The 23,543-nt window shown below is 40.9% G+C and overlaps 1 protein-coding gene and 1 long non-coding RNA gene across 10 annotated transcripts in view; one reads left to right on the top strand and one right to left on the bottom strand.

Moving 5' to 3' along the window:
* The window catches only part of LOC138747697 (uncharacterized), a 60,901-nt gene that overhangs the window by 16,090 nt on the left and 21,268 nt on the right, over positions 1-23,543 (bottom strand). The window contains exons 3-5 of one of the 2 annotated variants that reach the window (XR_011347625.1): positions 5,288-6,359; positions 3,560-3,691; positions 399-721 (exon numbers count right to left, since the gene is read on the bottom strand). The exons of the other annotated variant lie outside the window; for it this stretch is intronic. This is a non-coding gene — a long non-coding RNA (uncharacterized lncRNA). Of the gene's footprint in view, positions 1-398; positions 722-3,559; positions 3,692-5,287; positions 6,360-23,543 lie in introns of those variants that run through there. 2 annotated transcript variants of the gene reach the window in all.
* Positions 1-23,543, top strand: part of myo15aa (myosin XVAa) — a 248,907-nt gene that overhangs the window by 204,920 nt on the left and 20,444 nt on the right. For 6 of the 8 annotated variants that reach the window (XR_011347622.1, XR_011347621.1, XR_011347624.1 and 3 more), the window contains 7 exons: positions 4,607-4,689; positions 5,960-6,090; positions 6,195-6,289; positions 8,123-8,200; positions 13,268-13,364; positions 13,524-13,684; positions 14,474-14,607. Coding sequence is in view for 3 of the 8 variants with exons in the window: in XM_069907177.1 (XP_069763278.1) it covers positions 4,607-4,689; positions 5,960-6,090; positions 6,195-6,289; positions 8,123-8,200; positions 13,268-13,364; positions 13,524-13,684; positions 14,474-14,607 (779 nt within the window). In the remaining 5 variants the exon portion in view is untranslated. Of the gene's footprint in view, positions 1-1,359; positions 1,528-4,606; positions 4,690-5,959; positions 6,091-6,194; positions 6,290-8,122; positions 8,201-13,267; positions 13,365-13,523; positions 13,685-14,473; positions 14,608-23,543 lie in introns of those variants that run through there. The other 2 variants (XM_069907179.1, XM_069907180.1) reach the window with 2 other exon arrangements.

Below are 23,543 nucleotides of genomic sequence, written 5' to 3'. Positions count from 1 at the left end.
AACATTTTTGCCCATTTCCATGTGCTTGCCCTTCAGTTAGCTTATCTATATCCTCCCCAAGCTAATCTGGACTATCCTCGTGGCCCCGACTTATTCTTAGCTTTGTATCTCAAAAGTCTTTTGTGATAGTTAAATCTGTAGGAACAGAAACCTTCCAACATTTCCGTCCTTTAGGCAATCATCAAGGATCCACACCACCCAGGACATGCTCTATTCTCCCTGCTGCCATCAGGAAAGAGGTATAGATGCCACAGACTCGTACCACCAGGTTCAGGAACAGCTGCTTCCCCCTCCACCATCAGACTCCTTAACAATAAATTCAATCAGAGACTCGTTTAAGAACCTCTTGCTTTGCACATTTTTTATAATTCGATATTTATTTTTTTCTGTATTGCACAGTCAATTTGTTTACATTTCTTTGTTTTTTTTAAACATTGCGATCATTTGTATATGTACTGTATATTTTCTTGAGTAGAGTTTTGACGAGAGGGGCATGGTTAGAATAGTGGTTGGAGCAATGCTGCTTCAGTGCCAGTGACCATGGTTCGAATCCGACGCTGTCTGTAAGGAGTTTGTATGTTCTCCTTATGTCTGCATGGGTTTTATCTGTGTGCTCCAGTTTCCTCCCACTCTTCAAAACATACAGGGGTTGTTGATCAATTGGATGAAATTGAGCAGCATGGGCTTGTGGGCTGAAAGGGCCTGTTACTGTGCTGTATATCTAAATTGAAAATTTAAATTTTTAAAATGTAAATTTAAAAATTAAACATTTTTTGCACTACCAATAAATAGAAATTTTGCCTGGCCCACTGGAAAAATAATCTCAGGGTTGTATGTGATGTCACAAATGTACTCTGATAATAAATTTGAACTTTGAAATTTACTTTGTGTGGTTATGGGCAGGGTGCAGGTAGGCTGAACCAGAGGAGAGCTTGGTGGGGACTAGAAGGGCCAAAATGGCCTGTTTCCGTGCTGTAATTCTTATATGGTTATAAACCACAGTAATGCTGTGATTAGCTACTGCCGGCTGGACATGCCTCCCAAGATTGATCCTACCCACAACCCCTTACATGCTCCCCATTCATTCTGCCAGGATCAGTCAATCAGGCTAGCTGCTGCTCCAGTCTATAGTCAATAAAAACCCATCAGTTTCACAACCTCAATCTTTTGTGGTAATTGATAATGCATCAATTTTATTGACTATAATTTTTCAAGAAAAATGGAGCAATACCTGAAGCCTGATTAAACTCAACATAGAACCTCCCCCCACCCTCGATCGTCTGATGTTCTGAACACGTTCGAACTCTGACTACACTGCTTTGAGGACTTCCTGACAGTGACCATTAACGTTGTTAACAGGGACGAGGATAGACTGAAACTCACACGTTGGACCCCTGGTCTTCCCAATAATCCATGATGCAGAATTGTATATGGAGGCCATGAGTATCCTGAGGGGCCAATACCGCAGAAAGGTAAACGAGGTCTATGCAAGGTACCTCCTGGCTACCTGGAGGCAGCGACCCGGTGAGTCGAATGCAGAGTATCTATGAGGCCTTCGGGTCCTTTGCAGGGTGTGCAATTGCAAACCCATGTTGGTTGCCCAGAATGCAGAGGACGTCATCTGGGACACCTATGTGGCTGGCATCTGCTCCAGATACATAAGGCAGAGACTCCTAGAGCAGAAGGTACTTGACTTGCAAGGGGTAATTGAACTAACAGAGAAGCTGGAAGTTGCCCTCCAAAACTTGGATTACTACTCGGCAGCCTCATGGCTGCCATGGATGCTGCCATCTTGGGATAAGGGATCGTCCCGCGCCACAAGTAACTGGTCGCAGGCATCATCGCACTCCTCTTGTGACCTGACCTCAGCTGCTATGATGGATGATCGCCCCAAATGCTATTTCTGTGGACATGGCAAGGACCCTAGGAAGCGCTAGGGTTCCAAAGAGGCGGTATGTTCGAGGTGTGGGAAAAGAGGACATTATGCAAAAATCTGCAAGTCTAAACTGCCCATGAAACCTAGCAGCACTGTATGAGGACAGTTGCCACCCTGGACAGTGCGATTGGTGACATCTTCTCTGCGGAACAGTCACGCCTTGTCCAAGCCGTTGGGGCTGCCATCTTGGTACGCGTAGTCGGCACCATCCTCTCGAGCTTGCAGCACCATGGGGAAACAGTGAAGGTGACCACCTTGGAACCAAGCACCCAAGCAACTCGGGCCCTCCTCGGATTTGGACAGCGAATCTGCACTGACCTTCATCTCCCTGGACCAAGACCACACAAACTTTCCAGATCCATGACAGACGTTTAGGTAAATGGGCGCATAATGAATTGTTTGTTTGATAGTGGGAGTTCATTCACACTGATACTGCTGACCCCCTATCCTTTGAAGTACAGCCAGTCAGCCATAAGATCTCATTTGCATCCAAATCCCATATGGCAGACATCCTGTGTAGTGACTTTGACCATTAAAGGCACAGTCTACAGACACTTAAGGCACAGCTCTGCGTCCCCTTGCTGCTGGGACTGGACTTCCAGTGCCAACTTAAGAGCGTTACATTGGAGTTCGATGAGCCCCATCTCCACCCTCACCATCTTCAATTAAGAGTTTCTAGATGGCCCTCCACTCATGACCTGTGGGTTCCCAACCCCCAGGGTCACCCCTTCACCACCGTTTGTAAAACTCACCCCCGACTGCAAGACTGTGGCCACCAGGAGCAGGCGATACTGCACTACAGACAAAGCGTTTATCAACTCAGAGGTTCAACGGTTGTTGGGTGAGGGCATCATCGAGGCCAGCAATAACCCCTGGAGGGCCCAAGTGGACGTAATGAAAAACGGGGAAAAGAACAGTATGGTCATAGATTATAGCCAGACCATCAACTGTTACATGGGGCTCAGTGAGTACCCCCCCTTCCCCACATATCTGATATGGTTAATCAGATTGCGCAATATTGGGTGTTTTCCACTATCGACCTGAAGTCAGCCTACCACCAGCTCTCGATCCACCCGGAGGACCGCCAATATACCACATTCAAGGCGGCTGGTTACCTCTACCACTTCCTCTAGGTCCTGTTTGGCATCACCAACGGGGTCTCCATTTTCCAGCGGGAGATGGACCGCATGGTGGACTATCATAAACTGCAGGCTACTTTTTCATACCTCGACAATGTGACCATCTGCGGCCACGACCTGCAAGACCATGATCCCAAAATTCCTCCGGGCCACGAAGCTTCTGAACCTTGCTTATAACAATGAGAAGTTTGTGTTCCGGATAACCCAACTAGCCATTCGCGGCTGTGTGATTGAAAATGACGCCATTGGCCCCGACCCCGACCACATCCTCCCTTTACTGAGCTTCCCCTCCCCCACAGCCTTGAAAAAATGCCTGGATTTCTTCTTGTACTCACTGGCTTGGCAATTGGTCAAAGTCACCTCATTTCCCTTGTCATGCTATAGATGAATCCATCTCTTTCCAGGTGGAGAGCGATACGTCCTACTTTGCCCTGGCTGCCACACTCAACCAAGTGGGAAGACCTGTCACCTTCTTTTTGCTTACCCTCCAAGGTCCTGAAATCCGCCACTCCTCAGTAGAAAAGGAGGCCCAGGCCATCGTGAAGCCAGTACACCACTGGAAGCACTGTCTCGCTGGCAAACGATTCATCCTCCTCATGGACCTGCAGGCAATCGTCTTCATGTTCAACAACAAGCAGAGGGGCAAAATCAAGTTAGAACATGAGAAATGATTAGGATTCTATTAAAAAAATGACCTTTTCTGTTGGGAAATGCACCTTATGCATATATTGTCAGCACTACCACAGATTGCTTTACTCACAGATCCCCAGTTTAGCTGATGATTGCTGTGTACATTTTATCTTGGAGCAGTTCTGTTATGTTCTTTTGACACACAACCATTCAATAATATTCAATTGAGCATAACTCCTTGAATTGATTGATTACAAGATGTCTATCTGGCGAGTCAATTTTGGATATTCCCAATCTTTATCCCTTTCATACACAAAAACAATCTCTTGATAAACCACATAATATGTTCCTGATTGGTTCCCAAGGCCAAGCTTCCCTCACTGAAGGGCCATTGATACTAGCTCCATTGTTATCTTGTCCAAAGGGACCTACATTTGCAGGGAGCAGGTATGAATTACTTGCCATTTGTTAAGTCAACCATAATAAGATTTATTTGTAGATTGTTTCTATTTCAATCGTTTCTGCAATGTTCATGAGATAACACAGAATATCTTTGACCAAATCCTAGTAGTTTCACACAGCTGTACATTTTATTTCTATCAAACTGATGAGGATTAGAGAGAATAATTCCAATCTGAATGCCTTTGGATATTATTTGTGGACTTTGAGGTCAGCAGCAAGTAACCAGATCCCAACTAATTTCTGAATGTTTATTACTACAGTGGGTTCTTCCAGGACCTGCTGAAGACTGTTCCAGCCTCTGCAGTGTTGACAACACAAAAAAAATGTGTGTGTGTGGTAAAGAAATGAGATGGCTGAACTTTATTCGGGGGGCAGATACTAGTTGCTGTTCATGAGCAGTTGGAAATTATTTCACCTAACCTTGTTCTATCTTTTGCAGCTTTGTGGCGAACATGAGGTGATGAAAGATGAGACCTACTGCCAGATTATAAAACAGATCACTGACAACACCAGCACCAAAACGTAAGGAAGTGGTACCAAGAATCATTGAACTTTATGGCACAAACATTAAGCACAATGGTTATTAAATATTGTCCAAATCTGAATGCATTCATTCCCATTGATTGTTTGAAATAATTTAGAAGTTAGTCGGAAGAGATAGTAAACATTCTGCTGACAAATCATCCATTGATACTTTGCCATCTAATCAACCAACTAAAACAAATTTACTTTGTAGACTGTCATCTTGAGGGATTGGACTTGCTCCCAATGATAGAGGAAAGATAGCAAATTTATAAAATAGGGCAATACAATGGCACATCTTGTCGAGCTGCTGCCCTTCAGTGCCAGCAGTCCAAGTTCACTACCAAACTCCAGTTCTGTCTGCGTGGAGTTTCTGCATTCTCTCCGTGACTGTGTGAGTTTTGTAGTGCTTCATCTTACGCCCATGTTTCAAAGACACTCAGGTTGTAGGTTAATTGGGCAATGCACATTGCCCTAGTGTGTGGGTGTGGGTGAATGATAGAAATTATGGGGGTTTGAGAGTGAGGGGAATGCAGGGAGAATAAATTGGGATTACATAAAAATTGATATGAATGTACCTTTAATGCTCAGTACAGACCTGTTGGGTCAAAGGCCATGTTCAGCACTGTCGACTCTATGACTTAAATACTGAGTTTCTCCCACAGGAAAGACACTGTTAACAAAACATTATATTATAGTCAAGAAACTATCATGTATGTTTCAGATAAGAAGGTAATGAGGACTTGACCAGTTCAATGTGTCAGTCAAGAGTTAACAACCCAACTTCAGAGAATAAATGATAGGTTCAGTCCCAATGCAGAGTTTGACAACTATAATTTCAACTGACACTCTAGTGCAAAACTGAGCACAGAACAGTTGGAGAATTTTTAAATAGGGATCTGTATGCTTATTTGGTTGGAAAGGAAACATTCCACATTCAAAGAAGAGCAACGGATGTTTTCTCCAATGACCTGATCAATTGTTATCCTTGAACCAACAAAGCTGAAATAGAATATCTGTCTATAGGATAATTCTGTTTGTGAATTGCATTTTATGTTACTTACTGTACACTATTAACTATACTTCAAAAGTACTTCAGTGAATGTAATCGCTTGGATATTACCAGAGGTTGTGAAAGGTGTTATATAAATGTCAGTTGTTTTTTCTTTTATTATCGACCAAGTGACAGGAGCAGTGTATGGAGTTGATCACTTGCAATGCATAATAATGATCAATAAGGTGGTAACATTGTTTCTAATGTTTGTTCCAGTGACAGCATCCAACGTGGCTGGAGATTGCTCTATATCCTCACTGCCTATTATAAGTGTTCCGAAGTACTTAAACCATATCTCTTTAAATTACTGGAAACTGTTTGCAGGATGCCCGGTGCCAGTTTTCAAGGTATTTCTTTTTATTTACCTGTATCTCATTTGGTTGCAATCACCCTTTCTTTCCTTTTTTTCTGTTCTCAAAACTAAAAGCAACAATGTTAACACTCTGTACAGGAATTGCAAAAGCTTGTCATCAGAACTTGAAGAAAACTTTCCAGTTTGGTGGAAGAATCCAGTTCCCAGATGGCATGGAGCTCAAAGCCATGGTGGTTAGTGAATCACATTACCATTTCAATGTAACTTTATCAATTTATTTATTTCATTCTTCTTCAAACCTCTCTGTTGGAGTGCAGAAACGTTAAATAATTATTTAAAAACTCAATTAAACAGTTGATACATTTTAAAAATTATTTTGTAAAGAACTCTTCTGCATATTTTAAACAGTAAAGCAAATTCGTTTCAATACAAATAAATATCCTTATTGCTGATCTATATTCAAATTAATGAACCTGTTACTGTCTAATTTGGATATGTTCAATGGGAAGATTCTCCAGGGGAATTGCAGCAAGATACTGAGCCAGTAACAATGTCAGATTGCAGCTAGATATCACCCACAGAGCTCAGCCAACAAATTTAGAACTTATGCATCCATAGAAGGAATCTCAAACATCTTGACAGTGATATGTTTGAGCAGGTAAAGGCCTGTAGATGGATGTGGAACTGCCCACATTACCTAACATGTTCTGTCTGCACTCATAAAACAACTTTCAAAATTTAGGCCTGATAGCATTGGCAAAGATACTGCAGCCTCCATCCACTTCCTGATACCTAGTTACATCTCTACCAGTCCAAAACTCCTAATCCTAAATCTGACAAACCCAGTCTTTATCCCTGAACAGACACCCACTTCCGCAAGCTACCCTATCCTATCCCAGATACAACTGACCCACTATTTCACACAAATCCTTCAGGGAAAAGTAGCTGGCAGGTAGCATACAGCTTCATGTGGATGTTTTAGTAGTATATTTTAGCTGAAAAAGCAAAGAATGGGGAATAAACATTCAATGAGATAATGAAAGATGGTTAAATGAAAGAAGGGTGAACAGAGAGAATGAGAGACTCATATACATAATTCCTTGAAAGTGGGAAGCTAATTAAATATCTAAAGGTCCTTTCAGAGAGGGCAAAAGTCCAAATGTAAAAGTGGAGAACCTCAGCCAAAACGCATAACCACATACCTCTCTGAATGTACAGAAGCTGTCTCTGAGCTGCATAACCCAACCCCTCTCAGAGAGGCAGAGTGCAGCGCTTTGCCGAATGATCTGAATGTACAGCCACACTAAGCGGCTGTTTAGGGGCGGGCTGATGATGGCATTAGCCCGCGACCATTTCCCCATTCATCCCACTCCCTCCAAGTCAAGGGCGGCGGGAGCCGGCGGGGCAGCGGGGACTGTCAGGGCAGTGGGGACCGTTGGGGCAGTGGGAGCCGGAGGGGCAGCGGGAGCTGTCAGCGGGGACCACCAGGGCAGCAGGGACTGTTGGGCCAGTGGGAACTGTCAGCGGTGGCTGGCAGGGCAGTGGGAGCTGTCAGTGGGGGCCAGTGGGGCAAAAGGAGCCTTTGGGGACAGTCGGTGTGGTCTGAGACAGCCACATCGGGCCGCTTCAGCCTTCGGGGCTGCTCTCTGCGGCTCAAAACACAGAAAAGCAATGGCCATCTTCCCTATCCATTATCCCCCCCCCCCCCCCACCTCCCAGGCAGCTGGAACTGTTCTGGGAACCACAGAGCAGTTCCAGCTGCCTGGGGGATTATGGATTATGGCCATTGCTCAGCCGCGTTTTTATGATGGGTGGTGCAACGGCACCAGAGGATCGTTTATTATTTAGTTTATTACATTGATAATTGGTTTTGAACAGGTGAAAAAGGAAAACAAGTTGTGGCTAGGGAATATCAAACTCTCACCAAGGAGAGTTTGAGAAAATGTTTTTAACCTAATGTGTTTATAGAACAGACGGGTTGGCTACAAGGAATGGATTTTTAAGGAATCATTAAATGTAAATTTCTGTCACTAGAACATTCTTAATGACAATTCCCTTTTGCTTAGGCTGGGAGAAGTTCAAAGCGCCAAGTCTTTCTGTTGCCTGGCAATGTGGAGCGACATCTGAAGATAAAAACCTGCTCGGTGAGTTTAGAATTGCCATCTTTAAAGGCGCTTGAAGTATGGACTACAGAGTAGTGTTAAAATAATCATATGCTGGCTCACACAATAGGAAATTAAATCTTGTTAAATTAATATTGGGATTGAGGCCATTGACTTCAGTATCCACCATAACCTCCTAGTGCAGGGTCTCAATTCGAAACATCGACCATTATTTTTCTTCCACAAATGCTTCTAAAAATCTGTGTTTTTTTGTTCCATATCTAGCATTTTCAATCTCCTATGGCTCCACTATAAACTCTATGCCCTGAAAACCATTTCCATCTCTATCAACTGCCTGAATCGGAATAAATCTGGTTACAGCTTGGTATCATTTTTGACTCAAAAGATGAACATCAGATGAAATATCCATGACATCACTACTATGTTTCTTTACACAACTGCTGTGTTCTAGGAAATTATTGCTATTTTCCCAGAACGCATGCTGTGTAAAAGATCTGAACGAGAATGAGGGTGCCATTCCCGTTCCAATGTTTTACCTCCTAGACTCCTGGTAAATTTCCCAGAACGCCTGTAGTCTAAAGTTAACTGCAGGCATTCCATGAAAAATGGGCTAATGAATAGGACGTATCGATGATCCGCGTTGCAAGACCCGCCTCTTTAATTACCGCACTTCAGATATACTGTCTAAACTCGCATAAAGAAACAGAGATTTCGAGTTTTAGTTGTTTGTGTGTGAACGACCAATGCCGAGACATTGGACATTCTTCAGACCAATAAAATCATGCAAATTCTATCTAAAAAACATATAAGATTACTTGATCCATCTTCAGTAGCTTTATCCACCAGCATGGCTGTTTATTTTCTGTTAACACACATTCATACCTTTGTTATAACTAAACTGACTACTTGAATGCTCTTCATGCACTCCTCTCTCTCTTCCTGACCTGTCCTTCCCTCTCATCCACTCCCACTCCTCTCTCTCTCTCTCTCTCTCTCTTTCACTATGTCTCTCATGTCATCTTTCTTTCATTCCCTCTCATTCTGCCATCTCTGACTCCCTCTGTCACTCATCCTTTCTCATGTGCTTCCTATTACCTTTCTCTCTCTCCTCCCTATTGTTCCAGTAACTGTTTGCTTTTGTTTAATCTCAAGGTTCTTTGAAGTAAAACATAAATGTCTGCAGACACCATGGATGAAGTAAAAACAACCTTTCCCATTCATCTGCCCTGATCCCCTCTGCCCCCAGAAGTAATTTACACAGAATCCCCTTGTCCTTACCTACCATACTACAGACCTCAGCCTCCAACACATTATTCTCCGTAATTTCCGCCACCTTCCTACCACTAGACAGATCTTCCCCTCTCCTCCTTCCATAGGGAGTGCTCCCTCCGTGACTCCCTTGTCCACTCATGCCCTCCCCCCAATCTCCCCCTTGGCACCTTCTCCTGTGGCCACTGAAAGTGCTACACTTGCGCCCACACCTCCTCCCTCACCACCATATACGGAGCCCCCAGCAATCCTTCCGAGTGAAGCAACATTGCACTTGTGATTCTGTGTAAGATATCCACTGCACCTGGCGCTCCCTTTGGGGCCTTTTTTACATTGGAGAGACTGGGCGTGGACTGGGAGATTGCTTCAATGAGCACCTTCACTCGGAGGAGTCACGTGATGGAGTAGTGGCCGGACGGTGAACTCCAGCCCTCTCCAGAAAAGTCGGGAAAAACAAAGGAAAACACAAAGGCACAGAAATAAAAGTTACAGAAAAGTGAGTATAAAGGTGGAAAGAAGATGGCGACAAAAAAAGAAAAATCGAAAGCAACGGTAAGAAGAGAGGAAGAGAAGACAAAGGAGGAAAAAGGTGAAGGCCTTACCTGTCCGAAGAGGCCCGCTGCGGAGAGAGAAACCGCTCCCTCAGGTCGGTAAATAATGGACTACAAAAATGGCTCGCAGAGCCGAGTAAAAGTGCGCAACCGCGCATGAAAAAAAACACACCGACGGGAGGGGGGACCAGCTGGGGAGTCGATCTCCACAGCCGGCAACGACAGCTGCAGAACACCTGCAGCAAGAAGAGACCACAGAAGACAATAGAAACAAGAAAGAAGAGGAGGAAAGGGCACCAAAGAAACAACAGATGGCCAACCCAGAGGAAGAAGAAGAGGAAGAGGAAGAGTACAGGGAAATAGAAGAAGAAAAGAAAGGCAAGATAAAGGATATACTTTCTCTTATTAAAGGATACATGGAGTCATTTAAAGAATGGCAAACACAGGAATTTAAGGATTTAAGAAAAAGAATAAACAACACAGAAGAAAAAATAAATAAAATAGAGATGACCTTAACAGAAATGGGAAAGAGCGGGCAGTAGCAGCAGAAATGGAGGTAGAAGACTTAAAAAAGAAATTGGAGAAATCTAATAAAAAAACTAAAGAGACACAAGAACTACTAGCTCAAAAAATAGATACAATGGAAAACCATAACAGAAGAAATAACATAAAGATAGTGGGCCTTAAGGAAGATGAAGAAGGCAAGAATATGAGGGAGTTTATAAAAGAGTGGATCCCTAAGACCCTAGGATGTCCAGAACTACAGCAAGAAATGGAAATAGAAAGGGCACATAGAGTATTGGCCTCTAAACCACAACCACAACAAAAACCAAGATCTATTGTAGTAAAATTCCTAAGATATACTACAAGAGAAAAGGTACTGGAGAAGACAATGGAAAAAGTAAGAGAGGGGAACAAACCACTGGAGTATAAAGGGCAAAAAATCTTCATTTATCCAGATATAAGTTTTGAACTCCTAAAGAAGAGAAAAGAGTTCAATACAGCAAAGGCGATTTTATGGAAGAAAGGGTATAAATTTATACTAAAACATCCAGCGGTATTGAAAATATTTATTCCAGGACAACAAAACAGACTATTCTCAGATCCAGAAGAAGCACGAAAATTTGCAGAACAATTACAAAAATAGACTGAGGGAGGAAGACGGGTAATGAGAGTTAAAATGATCACGATTGATATGTATGTGGGTAAAGACAAAAATAGACTGAGGGATGAAGACGGGTAATGAGAGTAAAAATGATCACGATTGATATGTATGTGGGTAAAGAGGTATAAGAGTGAATAGAGACAATGAGCATACATGAATGTATCTGTACTTAGAGGAAAATATAGATAGTATAGACAAGAATTAATAAGGGAAGGTAATGGAATAGAGAGAATAAGGAGGGAATTAAAAGAGTGACCTTTGTGACATATGAAAAGTGAAATCTTTTCTGGGGGAGGCGGGGTGGGGGGAAATAGCGGTCACTGCAAAATCAGTTGACGCTTGCGAGTGGATTCGCAAATCCAAATGGAGAGGGGAGATGTGGTTGTCCGACAAGGGATAAAGGACAACTCAGGAGGTGAAGGGGAGATTGGGGATAAATAAGATAGAAATAGGAGAATAAGGAAAATATTGGATGTTGTAGGAATGTTGTCTTATAAAGAATTGAAAATAAGAAAACAGAAATGGAAAAGGAGGAAAGGTAATGATGGAAAAACGGAAAGAGAAGATAAACAAAATATAAAAGGGCTACGCTGAACTATATGTCTTTAAATATTAATGGAATACATAACCAAATTAAAAGGAAGAAACTACTAAATTTAAATGAATAAATGTATTCCATTAGAAAAAATAACATATAGGTTAAGAAATAATATTGAAATATTCGAACAAGTATAGGAGCCTTACATTAAATACAATAGTGAAAACCTACCGGGGACAAACATTACCTAAGTTGATGGAAGGAGAAGGAAAGAAAAGAATGGACTCAGTAGAATTTCTGGTGTAATTTTGTTGAATGACAACATTGTCTGACTGGCTTAATGCAACCTAGATTGTATACCTAAAATGGATGAGAGGGGGGGGGGTGGGGGGTGGTTTGGGAGGAAAGGGGGGGGGGGGGAGAAAAAGTCACTGTATATGTGTGAAAAAGAAATAGTGTATATCATGGCTAATGTGATTTATGGTGTGAAAAATATAAAAATTAAAAAAAAAAATGAGCACCTTCACTCCGTCTGCATCATTGACGGGAATCTCCCAGTGACCAACTACTTCAATTCCTTGCTCCACTCCCATGCTGACATGACTCTCCATGGTCTTATGTACTGTCCCTCCAAGACCACCTATAAATTGGAGGAGCAACAATTGATTTTCCATCTGGGTGCTCTCCAACCAGACGGCATTTACATTGACTTCTCTGGTTTCTGCTCGCCTTCTCTCCAATCTCCTTCACCTTTCTCCTTGTCTTGTTTCCCCCAGCTCTCCACCCCCTTCCCTCTCCGTTCACAGAGCCATCCCTCCTCCTCCTGCTTCCTGCTGTGCCCTCCCTCCCTTATCTAACTATTACCTCCTGCCTGTGGGGCTGTGTTCCTCCCCTGCCCCTCCCCCCACCATTTTTTTCAGGTACCTGGATACATTTTTTCATACATTGATGAAGGGCTCAACCCCAGCACACTGGTTATGTATCTTTATCTAAAGTACAAAGTATATAAAGTACAAAATTTGTTTCCATTTGTTCTCCCTGTAAAGTGTCACAACAAAGTGCGACTAGACCAGTGCCCCTACCAAGATGAGAAAGAGAAGCAAAGGAGAGTCTCCTCAGAGATGTCGATTGTCCCTACCTCCTCCGATGCTGTTGCCTCCTGCACTCCCATCCCCCCCTCCCCCCCCCCCCCCCATTTCCACATGACCTTCTGTCTAGTCCAGCCAAGTCATCCTCTTCCACCCTGGTTCTGATCACCCGATGCGATTAGGAAGCTCACCATCGGCACCCTCATGTTTCCCAGTCCCAATACCTGATTCCCAGTAGTCAGTCACCTGCTGCCTGGTGCCAGTCCTTTGGCTGCCAAGCCCTGCACTGGTCAACTGTTCTTGTGCTTTTTCTCACTTTCTCTTCACCCTTTCTCTTTCTCTCCATCCTTTCTCTCACTCCCTTCTTTCCTGTCCCTCCCCAACTCACTCTTTCAATGTATGTCCCCCATGCACTCTCTATCCTCTTCTTAAAATCTGGAATTAATGCTGTTAATAGTGGGTTTTTTTCTGCTCCAGGTTGCAGTTGATGTGATTGAAGATTTGTGTACTGAAATGGAACTTCAGAACCCAGAGGCTGCAGAGGAATATTCTGTCTTTGTCATTATCAACAAAGGTATTCACTTATAGTGCCACTTTTGGCACGTATATAAGGCACAACAACATGGGGAGACAAGGAAGCAGAGGGCAGAGCATTTGTATGAAAGGACAGTGTGTGAGAGGGCTTGGATTATGCCCTACTACCTCTTGTGATTCTCTCTATGTTCTATTTCAGGGCAAAACGTGCAACCACTTAACAAGAAGGATTACATCCTTGATGTGGCTGTAGCAACAGAACCAACAGATCCAAATTTTACCTTCTGTTTCCGACGTGTTCTTTGGATTCAGCCTCTGAAATATGATAGTGAATTGGGTGTGACTGTGCATTATAATCAGGTACATTAATTATTTTGGTCACGAGCAAGCTGCGTGTGTCCGTGTATTAGAATGAGGAATAACTATGAGCATTGCAGTATTGACTGAGTTCACGGTTGAGATGAAGAAAGTGGAACGAGTCATGTTGCAATCAGCCCTGGAACAGTAGCAGTACTGTATCACAGTATCACTTGCTTCTCTCCTGACTTCTCACTACAGTGAGTTCCTAACCTCCAATGTGTGCTTATGGCATACCAAGATTCCCTCACAAGGACAGGCATTGAGAGCAAGAATCCCAAGCTGTCATTGGAGCAGAGCTGAAAACAGGCTTTTCCTGAGCTCACTGCTCAATGTGTTCCTAAACTCTCCAACTCTGGGGCCTGGAGTTCCCATGTTTACCAGTGAGAGACCCAGTGTTCACAAGCTCAATGGCCTTAGTGCCTTCTGTTCCCTAGATCACAAGATTTGCAGTATCAAGGGATATGAAGCAATGAAATTTTGAAGCAATAGACAGTAAAATCCCTGTTATCTGGAATTCAAGCAACCGGCGGCCTCAAGCAACAGGCAAAAAAATTGTGGAAGATAAATATGTAAAAGATACGAAAGATGGCCCCTAGCAGTCAGTTTGCAACACACAATCTCAAGAGCAACCGACAAATTCACTGATCTGGCATCTACTGTTTCCCATGGGTTTTAATATTAATAATGGGGGTCTTACTGTATTAATAAATAAATGACATCCTCTCAGAATGAGATTTCTTCTATCTGTTATTGATCCCTAAAACAAATAAAATGTGTTTTTCATTCCAGATTGTGGCAGATTACGTGAAGGGACTCTTCCACGTCCTTAGTCGGGAGACGATCAGTGAAAATAAGCTTCAACAAGTATCAAAACTGGCAGCTCTGCAGCATCGGGCAAAGGACAGTATCTACCTTCCCGCCATGTGAGTTCATCACAGGAAACACCTCTTTATCCTTATTCAGTTACACAAGGAAGCCTGCAGATGCTGTGATTGAAGTTTAATACACAAAAATGGTGGAGGAACTCAGCAGGTTATGCAGCATTCATGGCAGAGTTACATAACAAATGTTTCGGGCCTGAGGTAAGGTATGAGCAAAATGCAAGCAGGTGCCAGAATAAAACAGTGGGGGAGGAGGTGCGGGGGAGGAGCATATTCATCCTGTTTCAGGATGTTGGCACTTCCTTCTTGGCTAACGTTTTTTCCCTCCAGGTGTAACTGTCCAAAAAAATGTGACGACATCAGTTTTTCTGTAGTCCTTTTGGGAGTTCCAGGGAGTTTTGTGGCTTTGGAGATCTCAGATTTAGACTCAGAATACGAAAATGACAATTACATCCAAATATACAAGCTACAGTAAGTGACACATTTGGTCCTGGGTTTGGGAGGTTTAGACAGAATAATTAGAGGTGCCCAGAGGTGCATTGGAGGCATTGGAGACTCATGACATTCTTATTAGATTTCTAAAGCAGTCAGCTTAGAATCAGAATTTATTGTCATGAACAAATCACAAAATTAGTTGTTTTGCAGTGGCATCATCAGTGCAAACATTCATAAAAACCACCTTATAAAGAAAAATAATGCACAGAAAGTCAAAGAAAAGCAGTGTCGGGTTCATTGATCATTCAGGAATCTGATGGCAGCGGGGAAAGAAGCTGTCCTTGTGCCGCTGAGTGCTCATCTTTAGGCTCCTGTACCTTTTTCACGATGATAGCAGAGTGAAGAGGGCATGGCCTGGGTGGTGGAGATCCTTGAGGTTAGAGGCTGCTTTCTAAAAACACTACGTCTTGTCAATGTCCTCGATGGAATGAAGTCTAGTGCCTATGATGTCTGGCCGAGTTAATAACCCTCTGGATGTTTTTGTTGTCTTGAGCGTCAGCTCCTTCATGCCAGTGATGCAACCAGCCAGAATGCTCTCCATGGTGCATCTGTAGAAGTTTTCGAGAGCCTTTAGTGACAACCAAATCTCCTCAAACACCTTACAAAGTATAGCAGCCACTAGTAAGCCTTCTTCGTGGTTGCAGCACGGAGGCTCCAGAACAGATCCTCTGAGGTGTTGACACCCAGGAATTTGAAGTTCTTGTCCCCTTCCACTTGTGAGGAGGACTGGATCATGTTCTCCTGACTTCCTGCTGAAGTCCACAATCATCTCCTTGGTTTTACTAACATTGAGGGCAAGGTTGTTAATGTGACACCACTCAATGAGCTGATCTGTCTCCCTCCTGTATCGTCCTCATTGCCATTTGTGATTCTGGTGACAACCCTGGTGTCATCAGCCAATTTGTAGATACCATTGGAAACATTAGATCAACCAACATGCACAAACCCTGACTTCAGTCCATGCCAAAATCAGATGAAGGGACCCTAAAAGTTATTCTCAAGAATATATGGGCACATGCCAAAACTGGGAGAATTATCCAACTAGAATAACCAAAACATTGCCGCCTTCTTCAGTTGCTACCTGTCTACTCCCCTATCAAAGCTGAGTTTTACAAAGCTCAATCATGTATGAAGATAGAGATGAACTAGAAGTTGGCCCCAATGCTAGAAAACTTGAGCAACAAGCAAAGTGCTGGAGGAGCTCAGTGGGTCAGGCAGAATCCGTGGAAAAGTAGTAGATAGTCGATGTTTTGGGCCAAAAAACACTTCTCAGTAATATGTGTGAAGACATCTGTGTGTGAATAGTTCTACAAGAATGAAATTAGCAAAAGAGAGTGTTGTCATACCATAACCAAATAAGAAGATCAAATTTTATTTTTATTGTCAGAGTATATACATGACATTACATACTGAGATACTTTATTCCTGAGGGCCAGGCAGAATTTCTACTTATCGGTAATTGTAAACAGTACTCAAGAAGAAGGTTATGGGGGGAGTCACGTGATGGAGTAGTGGCCGGACGGTGAACTCCAGCCCTCTCCAGAAAAGTCGGGAAAAACAAGAGAAAATACAAAGGCACAGAAATACAAGTTAAAGAAAAGTGAGTATAAAGGTGGAAAGAAGATGGAGACAAAAGGAGAAAAATCAAAATCAACGGAAAGAAGAGAGGAAGAGAAGACAACGGAGGAAAAAGGTGAAGGCCTTACCTGTCCGAAGAGGCCCGCTGTGGAGAGAGGGCCCCACTACCTCAGGTCGGTAGAAAGAGAACTACAACAATGGCTCACAGAGCCGAGTAAAAGTGCGCAACCGCGCATGCGCGACTCCTCGCGCATGCGCGATGCGCATGCAAAAAAACACACCGACGGGAGGGGGGACCAGCTGGGGAGTCGATCTCCACAGCCGGCAACGACAGCTGCAGAACACCTGCAGCAAGAAGAGACCACAGAAGACAATGGAAACAAGAAAGAAGAGGAGGAAAGGGCAGCAAAGAAACAACAGATGGTCAACCTAGAGGAAGAAGAAGAGGAAGAATACAGTGAAATAGATAAAGGGAAAGGCAAGGTAAAGGATATACTTGCTCTTGTTAGAGGATACATGGAGTCATTTAAAGAATGGCAAACACAGGAATTCAATGATTTAAGAAGAAGAATAAACAACACAGAAGAGAAAATAAATAAAATGGATATGACCTTAACAGAAATGGGGAAAAAAATGGACAAGATGGAAGAGCGGGCAGTAGCAGCAGAAATGGAGGTAGAAGACTTAAAAAAGAAATTGGAGGAATCTAATAAAAAAACTAAAGAGACACAAGAATTACTAGCCCAAAAAATAGATATAATGGAAAATTATAACAGAAGAAATAACATAAAGATAGTGGGCCTTAAGGAAGACGAAGAAGGCAAGAATATGAGGGAGTTTATAAAAGAATGGATCCCTAAGGCCCTAGGATGTCCAGAACTACAGCAAGAAATGGAAATAGAAAGGGCACATAGAGCATTGGCCCCTAAACCACAACCACAACAAAAACCAAGATCTATTGTAGTAAAATTCCTAAGATATACTACAAGAGAAAAGGTACTGGAGAAGACAATGGAAAAAGTAAGAGAGGGCAACAAACCACTGGAGTATAAAGGGCAAAAAATCTTCATTTATCCAGATATAAGCTTTGAACTCCTAAAGAAGAGAAAAGAGTTCAATACAGCAAAAGCGATTTTATGGAAGAAAGGATATAAATTTACACTGAAGCATCCTGCGGTATTGAAAATATTTATTCCAGGACAACAAAACAGACTATTCTCGGATCCAGAAGAAGCACGAAAATTTGCAGAACAATTACAAAAATAGACTGAGGGATGAAGACGGGTAATGAGAGCAAAAATGATCACGATTGATATGTATGTGGGTAAAGACAAAAATAGACTGAGGGATGAAGAAGGGTAAGGAGGGTAAAAATGACCACGATTGATATGTATGCGGGTAAAGAGGTATAAGAGTGAATAGAGACAATGGGCATATGTGAAAGTATCTGTAATTAGAGGAAAACATAGAGAGTATAGACAAGAATTAATAAGAGAAGGCAATGGAATAGAGAGAATAAGGAGGGAATTAAAAGAGTGACCTTTGTGACATATAAAAAGCGAAATCTTTTCTGGGGGGGGCTGGGTGGGGGAAAAGAGCAGTCACTGCAAAATCAGTTGACGCTTGCGAGTGGATTCGCAAATCCAAATGGAGAGGGGAGATGTGGTTGTCCGACAAGGGATAAAGGGCAACTCAGGAGGTGAAGGGGAGACTGGGGATAAAGAAGATAGAAATAGGAGAATAAGGAAAATGTTGGATGTTGTAGGAATGTTGTCTGGTAAAGAGTTGAAAATAAGAAAACAGAAATGGAAAAGGAGGAAAGGTAATGAGGGAAAAACGGAAAGAGAAGATAAACAAAATATAAAATGGCTACGCTGAACTATATGACTCTAAATATTAATGGAATACATAACCAAATTAAAAGGAAGAAACTACTAAATTTACTGAAAAAGGAAAAAATAGATATAGCATTTGTCCAAGAAACACACTTAACTGAATTGGAGCACAAGAAATTAAAGAAAGATTGGGTAGGACATGTAACAGCAGCATCGTATAATTCAAAAGCAAGAGGAGTGGCTATATTAATTAGCAAAAATGTGCCATTTAAAATAGAAGAGGAAATAATAGATCCAGCAGGGAGATATGTTATGATAAAATGTCAGATATATTCAGAGCTTTGGAATCTACTTAATATATATTCACCTAACGAAGAAGATCAAAAGTTTATGCAAGATATCTTTTTGAAGGTAGCTAATACGCAAGGGAACATACTAATAGGAGGGGATTTCAATCTGAATTTGGATCCAAATATGGATAAAACGGGGAAAAAAATTAACAGGAAGAACAAAGTAACCAAATTTATAATTAAATCAATGCAAGAAATGAAACTTGTGGACATATGGAGGAAACAAAACCCAAAAGAAAAGGAATACTCATACTACTCGACTAGACATAAAACATACTCAAGGATAGACCTATTCCTGTTATCAGCCCACATTCAAGGGAGAGTTAGGAAAACGGAATATAAAGCTAGACTATTATCGGACCACTCACCCCTGTTATTGGCAATAGAGCTAGAGGACATCCCTCCAAGAATGTATAGATGGAGATTAAACCCCATGCTACTTAAAAGACAGGATTTTAGAGAATTTATTGAAAAACAATTAAAAATGTACTTTGAAGTAAATACGGAATCAGTGGAAGATAAGTTTATACTATGGGACGCAATGAAAGCATTCATTAGAGGGCAAATAATAAGTTATGCAACCAAGATGAAGAAGGACTATAACCAGGAAACAGAGCAGTTGGAAAGGGAAATAATAAACATAGAAAAAAAATTAGCAATAAAGGAAGATACAACCAAAAGAAGAGAATTGGCGGATAAAAAAATAAAATATGAAACATTACAAACATATAAGGTGGAGAAGAATATAATGAAGACAAAACAGAAATATTATGAACTAGGTGAAAAAACACACAAAATCTTAGCATGGCAGCTTAAGACAGAGCAAACTAAGAAAATGGTATTGGCAACAAGGAAAAAAGACAAACAAATTACATATAATCCAAAAGAAATTAAGGAAAACTTCAGAGAATTCTATGAACAATTATACCGAACCGAAAACGAAGGGAAAGAAGGGAAAATAGATGAATTTTTGACTAAAATTGAACTACCAAAACTACAAATAGAGGAACAAAATAAATTAACAGAACCATTTGGAACAGTAGAAATACAAGAGATAATAAAAAATTTACCAAATAATAAGACACCAGGAGAGGATGGACTCCCAATAGAATTCTACAAAACATTTAAAGACCTAATAATACCGCCCCTCCTGGATGTAATCAACTAGATTGATGAGACACAAAACTTACCAGATTCATGTAAAACAGCAATAATTACAGTGATACTAAAACAAGGGAAAGATCCACTCTCACCAGCGTCATATAGACCAATATCTCTGCTAAACACAGATTATAAGATAATAGCTAAACTATTAGCGAACAGATTAGCAGAACAGGTACCGAAAATGGTAAATTTAGACCAAACTGGATTTATCAAAAAAAGACGCACAACAGACAATATTTGTAAATTTATTAACTTAATTCATGCAGTAGAAGGAAATAAAGCACCGGCAGTAGCAGTTGCTTTAGACGCAGAGAAGGCCTTCGACAGAGTAGAATGGAATTACTTGTTCAAAGTATTGCAAAAATTCAGTTTACCGGAGAAGTATATTAATTGGATTAAAGCATTATATAAGGGACCGTTAGCGAAAGTGACAGTAAATGGACATGTATCAAAGCAATTTAACTTAAGCAGGTCAACGCGGCAGGGATGCCCACTATCACCATTATTGTTTGCGCTAGCTATAGAACCACTAGCAGAATCGATAAGAAGAGATAATAATATAAAAGGAATAAAAATAAAAGACAGGGAATATAAAATCAGTCTGTTTGCGGATGATGTGATAGTGTACTTAACAGAACCAGAACTATCAATAAAAGAACTATATAAGAAATTGAAGGAATATGGAGAAGTGTCGGGATACAAGATAAACGTAAATAAAAGTGAAGCAATGCCTATGAATAACGCGGATTTCTCAAAATTTAAGGAGGAATCCCCATTCAGATGGCAAACGCAGGCAATAAGATACCTAGGTGTGCAAATAAACAAAAATCTAGGCCAATTATATAAACTCAATTACAATCCACTAATGAAAAAATTACAGGACGATTTAGAGCATTGGAAAGAGCTACCACTAACACTGATAGGAAGGATAAACTGTATTAAAATGAACATTTTTCCAAGGATACTATACTTATTTCAGGCATTGCCAATACAACTGACAGAAAAATTCTTCAAAGAGTTAAAGAAAATAATAAGGAGATTTTTATGGAGAGGGGGGAAACCGAGGATAGCACTAGATAAATTAACAGAATGGTATAAACAAGGAGGCTTACAATTGCCAAACTTCAAAAATTATTATAGAGCCGCACAATTAAGGTACCTATCAGATTTTTATCAAACAAGGGAAAAACCAGACTGGACGAGACTAGAATTAGATAAAATAGGGGAAAAGATACCTGAACACATATTATATAAATGGGACGAAAAATTGGTACAACATAGAACTTCTCCAGTATTACACCATCTCCTCAATATATGGAAGAAGATTCATGTAGAAAGAAATAAAATAAATTACCAAATACCAAAACTAATATTGACGCAAAATAAGCTACTCCCTTTTACAATAGACAACCTTGCCTTTAGAAAATGGGAAAAAAAAGGGATTAAAAGAATAGAAAATTGTTTTTCAGGAAGTAGATTCTTATCCTTTGAACAAATGAGAGATAAGTACAATATAACTGGAGATACAGCGCTGGCATATTACCAACTGAGATCCTACTTGAAAGATAAATTAGGAAGCAACTTGAGTTTACCAGAGGGAAGTAACCTTGAATATGTGATTACAGATACAATGTTAATCAAAAGATTTATAAAAAAATATGTATATTAAACTGCAAGAAAAGGAGAATGAGGAAACAAATGGTAAAACTAAACAAAAATGGGAACAAGATTTAAATATAAAGATAAAAAAGGAAACATGGGAGAAGTTATGCTCTGGAACGATGAGAAATACAATAAATACGAGGCTGCGTATGATACAATATAATTGGTTACACAGACTATACATTACACCGCAAAAGTTAAATAAATGGGACCCAACAGTATCTGATAGATGTTTTCGATGTAAAAAAGAAAGGGGAACAACAATTCATGCAATCTGGACATGTGAGAGAGTAGAAAAATTTTGGGATGATCTCAATCAGATATTAAATAAAATAACAGAAAACAATATACCAAAGAATCCAGAGATCTTTCTCCTAAGTAACATAAAAAATAAAGAATTTGGAATTGACTTGGAAGATGCACAAAAAAGATTTGTCAAGATAGCCCTAGCCGTAGCAAAAAAATGTATTATGTCAACCTGGAAATTGGAAGATAATTTGAAAATACAACAATGGTATATAGAAATGAATAAATGTATTCCATTAGAAAAAATAACATATAGTTTAAGAAATAATATTGAAATATTCGAACAAGTATGGGAGCCTTACATTAAATACAATAGCGAAAACCTACCGGGAACAAACATTACCTAAGTTGATGGAAGGAGAAGAAAAGAAAAGAATGGACTCAGTAGAATTTCTGGTGTATTTTTGTTGAATGACAACATTGTCTAACTGAATTAATGCAACCTAGATTGTATACCTAAAATGGATGAGAGGGGGGGTGGGTGGCTTGGGAGGAGGGAGGGGGGAGGGAGAAAAAGTCACTGTAAATGTGTGGAAAAGAAAAAGTGTATATCATGGCTATTGTGATTTATGGTGTGAAAAATAAAAATTTAAAAAAAAAAAAAAAAAGAAGGTTATGTATTCAAAAGAGAGAAATGTAAACAAAGAAAGAAATGTGAACAAATGTGCAATACAGAAAATAATAAATATTCAGTAATAAATAAAGTGCCAAGTAAGAATTCTTAAATGAGTCTGATTGAGTCTGTTGTTTAGGAATCTGAAGGTGGAGGGGTAGCAACTGTTCCTGAATCATGTGGTATAAGTGGCACCTATGCCTCTTTCCTGATGGCAGCAGTGATTATAGAGCACGTCCTGGATGGTGTGGATTCTTGATGATTGCTGTGGCTCTCTGACAGCAGGGTTCAGTGTAGATTTTCTTGATGGAAGAGAGGATTTTGCCTGTGATGGACTGGGCTGTGCCCACTACCTTTTGCAGGGCTTTCTACTCAGAGCTATTGGTGTCCCCATACCAGGTCGTAATGCAGCCAAACTCCTGAGGAAGTTAAGGTGCAGAATGTACTTTCTTCGCAATGACGTTAGTGTGATGGGTCCAGGAAAGGTCTTCCAAGATGGTGTCTCTAGGAATTTAAATTTGCTCACCCTCTCCACCTCTGATACCCCTCAGTTCTCAGACTCTGGAACATTAAGGACTCATTTAAGGACTCGTATGCTCTTTATTTATTACTGTATATTTATACCTACATCTACATTTGTACAGTCATTTTGTTTACAGTTCCTGGTGAGTACAGTTTACAGTTACCAGTATAGAAGCCTGACTGACCCACAGAAAAAAGGAATCTCGGGGTTGTATGTGATGTCATGTATATACTCCAACAATAAATATGAACTTTGAGTTCATTTTGATTGGGCAATGTTTTTTTTTAATTTTTTTTATTTTTCACACCATAAATCACATTAGCCATGATATACACTATTTCTTTTCACACATATACAGTGACTTTTTCTCCCCCCCCCCTTTCCTCCCAAACCACCCCCCCACCCCCCCCCCTCTCATCCATTTTAGGTATACAATCTAGGTTGCATTAAGC

Source organism: Narcine bancroftii, chromosome 12 (genome assembly GCF_036971445.1).
Source record: "Narcine bancroftii isolate sNarBan1 chromosome 12, sNarBan1.hap1, whole genome shotgun sequence".
Lineage (NCBI taxonomy): Eukaryota > Metazoa > Chordata > Chondrichthyes > Torpediniformes > Narcinidae > Narcine > Narcine bancroftii.
The sequence above is the reverse complement of the archived record's forward strand: the minus strand, read 5'-3'. Positions and strand labels throughout refer to the sequence as shown.